This window comes from Notothenia coriiceps, unplaced genomic scaffold (assembly GCF_000735185.1).
Source record: "Notothenia coriiceps isolate Sejong01 unplaced genomic scaffold, NC01 NC01_scaffold00026421, whole genome shotgun sequence".
In the NCBI taxonomy this organism is placed as follows: domain Eukaryota; kingdom Metazoa; phylum Chordata; class Actinopteri; order Perciformes; family Nototheniidae; genus Notothenia; species Notothenia coriiceps.
In genome coordinates this window covers 1286178-1293665 of record NW_011359122.1, presented here as the reverse complement: position 1 = coordinate 1293665, position 7488 = coordinate 1286178, and the positions used below count along the sequence as shown (strand labels likewise).

Below are 7488 nucleotides of genomic sequence, written 5' to 3'. Positions count from 1 at the left end.
TTATTGCATTCTATTTCGATGTAAATTACTGCTTTATTTTATTGCTATCATACTATATTTTTTATTTGTGATCTTAATATAGTTCGCTATCTGTGTACTTTTTTAAATTTGTATGTATGCACCACGACACCTAGTCAAATTCCTCGTACGTGTGAACCTACCTGGCAATAAACCTGTTTCTGATTCTGATCTTTTTGTCATCTAGGTTGCACTGCCACGTCTACAGTAGCGCAGAATGGACAGAGGAAACATGATTGGGCCTCAAGTTTTTTGCAGCCAATATACATTATCCTACAAACTTGGGATAGGAGGGTGAGCGAACAAGTTATCCATTGGTTGGAACCTACAACGTTAGACTTACTAAATCCTGCACATTGCTCCTTCAAATTGACAATGTGAACATACAGGACTGTCTCAGAAAATTAGAATATTGTGATAAAGTTCTTTATTTTCTGTAATGCAATTTAAAAAAAAAAAAAAAATGTCATACATTCTGGATTCATTACAAATCAACTGAAATATTGCAAGCCTTTTATTATTTTAATATTGNTAGGTTGCACTGCCACGTCTACAGTAGCGCAGAATGGACAGAGGAAACATGATTGGGCCTCAAGTTTTTTGCAGCCAATATACATTATCCTACAGACTTGGGATAGGAGGGTGAGCGAACAAGTTATCCATTGGTTGGAACCTACAACGTTAGACTTACTAAATCCTGCACATTGCTCCTTCAAATTGACAATGTGAACATATGTCGCCATTTTGTAATTCCTGTTATTTTCAGTTGAGAATGTTTCAAAGTACTCTTAAAAAAATTCAGCTTACTTTTTGTTTCTACTGTTTATAAGTATGATGTTTAAATATGAAATGCTGTATTCATTAGTTGTGCTATAATTCTACAAATATTTTAAGTTTTCAGAGTAATTGTTTCCATTTTTCCATGTCATTTTGTTTAACCTGTTTGATTGGAAAATGTTAGAAAAAAGCTGTAAAATAACAGTATTCTAGCTGTAGAACTTTAGGTTCTGTATTTATTTTAGTGTTTGATCATACAAATATAATAAAAAAAATGTAAAAAACAGTTTTTCTCATCAGAACTTTATTTAAGGTATTTGAATGTAACATTTGATGACAATGGATTTTGAAAAGAGAGGAAAGTGTTTTCCTGTAAAATCTTTAAGGACAATTTCTGTATACTAATTGCTTTTGCACTTTATTTCAGTTAAAGTATTTTTACTTTTACTTTAATTTTATGGTTTTTGTTTGGCAGCCGCTGCTGTCAGTCATTTGACCGTTTTTTTACGGGGTTTTTGCCCGTAGAAGTATTAGTGCTGTACTTTTATTAAAGGTTATTGACTGTAAAAAGAGCAGATAAACCTGTAAAATAACAGTGTTTCACTGCTGAACTTTAAGTTCTGTCACTTTATTGAAGGTGTTTGACCGTAATAATTTAGGATAAAACTAAAATAACAGTATTTACATGCTTAACTCTAAATTATGTCCGTAATAAACAAGGGAAGATACCTGTAAAATAACAGTGTTTCTCTGTAAAGGAAATTAATTATATTTACGGTTTTTTCCCATTATTGTAATTAGGGTATTTCAGTGTAATTTGACGGTAAGTTTTTGGAAGCACCAGCTGCCAGATTTTTACAGTTGTTTTTTTTTACAGTGTGGAACAGGCTAGCAAGTGTGCAGGTGTGCATCATATGAGAGGCCCCGCCTTACATTTTCCGCCACAGATTTGGGGAAATTGGTCCGTGCGCAAAGCATTGTGGGGATTTTCAGGACGCAAAGTACCCATGTGCAGCCTCGAAATTACCCCCAAACCAAGGACGCGGCCTCGGTGGAATTCCAAGTATGCTGGAGATTGGAACAGTCCTTCGGCGGCACTCGATGACGTAGCATCCTTGAAATATTGGCTTGGAAGCCAGTTTCCTCGAGATTGAGAAACGGCCAGAGTTTGTAAAAAGACGATCCACAAGCAGAGATTTGAGATCCACAAGCAGAATTCTGAGATCATCCACAAGCGCATTTTTGGTCGCCAAATACAAAATGGATTCACAAATGCCTGATCGAAAGTTGTAAATGTTAAAGAGACATTCAAAGATCTTTTTTTTATTTGTAAAAATATTTTGCGCATTTGCAGATCCGTTTTACATTTGCAAATGTATTTGTGAGTTTGCAAATCTTTTAAATGCATTTACACACAAATTATTTTTATGTTTACACAAATCATTATGAGACATATCTAAGCCCATAAGAAAGGAATCCACATAAAAACAAAAACAAGTAACAAGTAATTACCAGAGGTGGAAGAAGTAGCCTACTCAAAACTATGACTTACCTCAATGGCTAATGCACTTTCTGCCCCCTGCAGTTTAAACGACTCTTGTATTCATGGTTGTGATTTATATATTTTCTATGTAGGATTGTGTATGTCAATTATTTATATGTGATTATTTAAGAGTGCAGGAATACTTTATTTTATAAGTACAAAAGTATAAGCATCAAAACATACTTAAATGACCCCAACGTAAAAGCACTCGTTAAGCAGATTGGCCTATTTTAGAATAATATATATTATATATTTTGATCATAATTGATGCATTTAAGTTGTATCAAAGCTTGTAAAGGTGCAGCTAATTTTAATGACTTTATATACTGCAGGGCAGCGCCATATAGACAGAATTCTATCTATATGGCGCTGCTGCAGGGTATAGCTTGTGAATATGAAGTTCTTATTTAAGTGTTGATTTATATTTGACATCATTAATCCAAATCTGCAAAGTAAAGGTATAAAATACATGTAGTGAAGTAAAAGTACACGATTTACCTCTGATTTGTAGTGGGGTAGAAGTAGCAAGAAAATGAAATAAAGTACCAATCCCTCAAAATTGTACTTATTTACTTTAGTAAATCGACTTAGTTACTGTACACTAATTACCATGTATGTATCCTCTGTAAATAAATACACTACTTAATCTGCTCGTCCTTGTCAAAATTAAGCAGGGTCTACTTTTTTGAGCTAGTCAATTTTAAGACGTCTTTATACTGTTTAAATAAGTAACAATGAGAAGGGGGATTTAAAGAAATTAATTACTAGATGGAAAATAATCATGTACATACATTATCAAATCAAGTTTTATTTATATAGCACATTTATAAACGATTTTTGGTCGAGCCAAATTGCTGTACATATAATAAAAATAGCCTACAGTAGAGACACTTTACAGCTAATACGACAGTACAGATTTTCAGAATATCAGTATGAGCAAAACGACACCCTTTATCCTTAGACCCTCACATCGTACAAGGAAAAAAACTTCTGGGAGAAAACCCTATCCCCTGTGTGCCTTGGCGGAAAAAATGGGAGAAACCTCAGGGAGAGCAACGGAGGAGGGATCCCTCTCCCAGGACGGACACACGTGCAATAGATGCCGTGTGTAAATCGAAGAGATAATACATTTTACAGCATAGGTAGTCCAAATGTTAGGAAATGCATGAGTCTCTGTAATAAGAAGATAAATCTACGAAGATGTCAACTACAATCCTGTGGGAGCCTTCAGGGAAGCCGCACGAGACCTATGCAGGCAGGACCGCAGAGACAGGTTTATCCACGACCCTATCACACTATTATTATAATAATAGAACACACTTATTACAGCTTTGTAATAAAAAACATTCATTTGGTTCATTTTAAGAATAACCTTCAAAGCAGTGTATTTTTCAGTTGTATGCTTAACTCATGTCTTACTGTTTAAAATTGATTTCTGATTATCAGCAATGTGTGTTGAAAGTAAATCCAACTTAATGTAAGTTTTTACAACATATGAAAATATTTTATGACTAAGACTAAATATGTCTGAAGTAACATTTAAGTATGCTCTTCTATTAAGACTTCATTTTTTCTTGACAGACAGATCCTGTGTATGCGGCAATGCCATGAATGACCACTGGGTGGCGCTTTCTACACGCTGAGTATGAACCTGCATGTTACGCAGCAGGTTACAGAGTTTGTTGCTGACTGAATGTTATACAACTTAACTTTGGGCAAACATTTAAAATAAGGAGTATGCTTAATTGAAATAAATATGTGTTTAATACTTAACTGTCCTGGGGAGAGTGGGACTGTCTTCACGAAACAGATACATGCTGAAATAATATAGGATTGGCATTTCAGCATTCAATATTTTATCCGCAATTGACTGTTTACCTACGGGTCGTCATATATTATTCTTGGCGTGCCATAGGGTTAGTTGAGCATCTACAGTTTCCTTTGGCACAGGGGCTTTAAACTTTACACTTGCTTGTTGAATGGCATGTCAGTGTTTGGCATGTTTCAGTGTTTACCATCCGTTTGCAGGGCTACTAGTCAGAGAGGCAGCAGTCACGGTGAGCCACGCCTGTTGTCCATGTGCTTCATCCTCCAATCTATCCATCACCGTGCATCACACGCTCAGTATTTTGCATAAAAAGTGTATCAGTAGGGCAGCGCTCTCCCCGGCACATGCAGGGCTCACATGTAGCGTGGCTTTACTGAACTCATGCACGGTCGAATAAACGCATCACACTCCCCTCCGCTCCAGATCCCCGCCAATGAAAATGCACAAAAGCGTGAAGGAGAGAGAGGGAGAGAAGGGAGTCCGCGAGATACAAAGAGTGAGCCAAATCCCACACTAACAGACACAAGTTGATCACTCTAAAAGGCGGTCACATTTCACATACTCACCTACAAACGTGATAGATATGGGTGTGTGTATCAGTGGGTGTGTATGTCATGCCTGACACTTAGCTCACGGATATGCTGATTTATCTTTTTTTTCTCATCGTGAGAATGTTTTAATCTTCGCTCGTGCAACACCATACTCGCTCGCGTCGAGGCGCAGTATCTCGAGAACAGAAGGCATCCAGGTATCTTTGAGAAGATCAGCCTGTTCAACTCACCTCTGCCAGACCTGAGCTGAGCACCAAGAGAGACACATCTCTACAACTTACTGGGAGACAACTTTACGCTCACTGGAAACATTTCCATCACTTCTTGATATTTGTAGCTGTATGGAGCAGGTGTTTTACGCAAAGCTGTTTTTTGACTTCCTCACCTGTCTTCAAAAGATTTTAGCTCCAGTATTGTGACTTTCAACTACATCTATTTTCAAGTCCGTTTGAAAGTGATAGCCATCTACAAGAGAAAATGGATAACAGCCCTGGTGGTGGTAAGTTTCACTTATCCATTATATAAGCAATTCTGAACTAAGATTGCGGAATTGGTTTGCAGCGTTTTCAATGATTTTGTTGCTAACAATCAATAGGGGAAAACTATTAAGATGTGTCTGACTCAATCTAAACCTGAAATAAGAAATATTTAATAATAGGCCATAATGCAAAAAGGCATTATTTATTATTTGACTGAAATCTCTACATTGAATTTGTTGCCAAATACGGTATAATTATCAACCGTGTGCAATCTAAAGTGTAAATTATAATTATTGGTCAAACATTAGGTTCCAGAAATATAAGTTTAGCAGGTACTGACTCGTGCGATTTGGTCTTCGGGAATTATCATGTCAACTTTAATAAAAGTACCATGCAGGAGGACTCTACGCAAACTTTGTTTTTACTTTTTAACTCAGCGTTGCCCCAGTTAGAACACCATAAGGTTGTGGGAAGGCTGGCCACTTCCTGTTACTCTCCATGAAAACAAACTCACGTGGAGCGTCAGTGCACTGGCTCTCACTGTATAATAATCTTCCAGAGCCAGCACTTTATGTGCACTAACCCTTTATCACCTCACGTTGGAAAAAACAAAGAAAGTTTGGCGTAAAGGTCGTGTTTGTTTCTATTATCGGTGCCTGCAGGTTACATGATAACCGTGAAGATTATTAGACAGGGCTTTCTCGAGGTCAGCCAAAGGTGCACATGCTTTTTGCTACAAATTGCTAATTGATGGTGAATCATTTACAACAGCGATAGTCACGTTACAGTACAGGTGATGGACGCTCCCTGTAAGCAGGGTCATCATGTAACTAATCTGAGGGCAACACTAAACCCACTCACCGAGTTATGACTTTCTATTTATGTGGATAAAGTAGGTCAGTGTTTGTCACGGAACAAGCAATGCAGTTAAATGTGTAATCACATGGATGTAGTATTAGTCAGCCTATAAAGATGACTGCGTATACTGGGTTTACTGGTTTTGTGTGATTTTGAAGGATCTTATTTGTTGTTGAGGGGAAAATTGGTAATTTCAAGCTTTAATTTGATTGTCGATTGATATATTTTAAGTTTTATTTTATTGCTTATTTTCTATTTAACTGGCAGTGCATCTTTTATCTCTCCATACGTCTTTTGTTATTTTGTCTTCCTCTCAGCTTTCTAACTCTAAAAGAACACCTTGAACTGGTTTCCCTGAGCTTTAATGTAATTGGAATTCACATGACTTGATTTTATCCATGGGGTCAGTGTGATCAGAGACAAAGCTAATAAACATTAAACTTGGCAAAAAATATGTCTGCAGTGGGGGGCTGTACCGATCATAAAGTCTAGAAGATGAAATGATTGTGTGCATGTGTGTGTTGACACATAACCCCTTCCCTGCAGAAATTATTGGGTAATTGGATTGAACAACAATTCAAATCCCATTTCTTATAGCATACAAAACGAACCTAAATATGCAGTTATAAGTTTAACGTTTACATCAACCTAACATAAGCATTCAGGATCAGTTGTAAGAGTTAATCCCATGTTTTTAAAGAAACTAAATCATTTAAATTACGCATTTGTAAATCCTCATTATGCAAGTTGCAACATACATCCTTGACATAAAGTGAAGAGGTTAACTTAACTGTACTTTGATGTGACTGTCATTTAACAAGACAAACCCCCTTAATCTCTCAAAGGCAAATACAGTATGGGACACATGTAAATTAGTATTCTCATTACTTATATTTGGTAATATCGTAACTCTTTAACCAAAAAATACTTCCTGCGAAGCTTTTCTGAGTGGTACAGTTGACCATTTCCAATATTCTTATATAGGCCATTTACAATAATTAAATTAGTAATTAATTATCATTATAAAAGAGGGTTTTACGAAAACAACGTGTAGGCCGATATCAAAAATAGGTATAGGCCACCATTTGGAAGAAATAACGTGATTATTAGAAAAGTAGGTGTTCATATTGCATTTCCTCAGAACTTAAACCTGGGTCTGGCCTGGCCGCATACTTCACATATTGTTCCTAACCTAGAAACAGCCAAGCTGACAGCACGCGCTGCTGATGCTGGTGCACAGACCACCCCGTCACATAACATGCTGCTCTATTTAATGTGGCTCTTTAATTGCGAAGCGCCTGGCGGGCTGTAGAAGCTCGGGCTTCTGGCTGGAGCGCAGATTCGTGTCTTCCCAGAGAACACTCCGTCAAAATCCTCCTCACGTGGCTTCCCTCTCTGAGCCGCGTGCGACGCGTGAGTTCCCCGGGCCCTCCC

The 7488-nt window shown here is 37.2% G+C and overlaps 1 protein-coding gene and 1 long non-coding RNA gene across 2 annotated transcripts in view; one reads left to right on the top strand and one right to left on the bottom strand.

Moving 5' to 3' along the window:
* Positions 1 to 205: 205 nt before the first annotated feature.
* LOC104956894 (uncharacterized) lies at positions 206 to 1431 on the bottom strand. The gene is made up of 2 exons (XR_799612.1): positions 744 to 1431; positions 206 to 395 (listed from the first exon to the last, which is right to left on the bottom strand). It is a non-coding gene; the product is annotated as an uncharacterized lncRNA (long non-coding RNA).
* A 3166-nt stretch (positions 1432 to 4597) lies between these two features.
* Positions 4598 to 7488, top strand: part of nr1d4a (nuclear receptor subfamily 1, group D, member 4a) — a 10052-nt gene continuing 7161 nt past the window's right edge. The window contains exon 1 of the mRNA XM_010784462.1: positions 4598 to 5216. Coding sequence (XP_010782764.1) covers positions 5195 to 5216 — 22 coding nt within the window. The 5' untranslated portion in view covers positions 4598 to 5194. The remainder of the gene's footprint in view (positions 5217 to 7488) is intronic.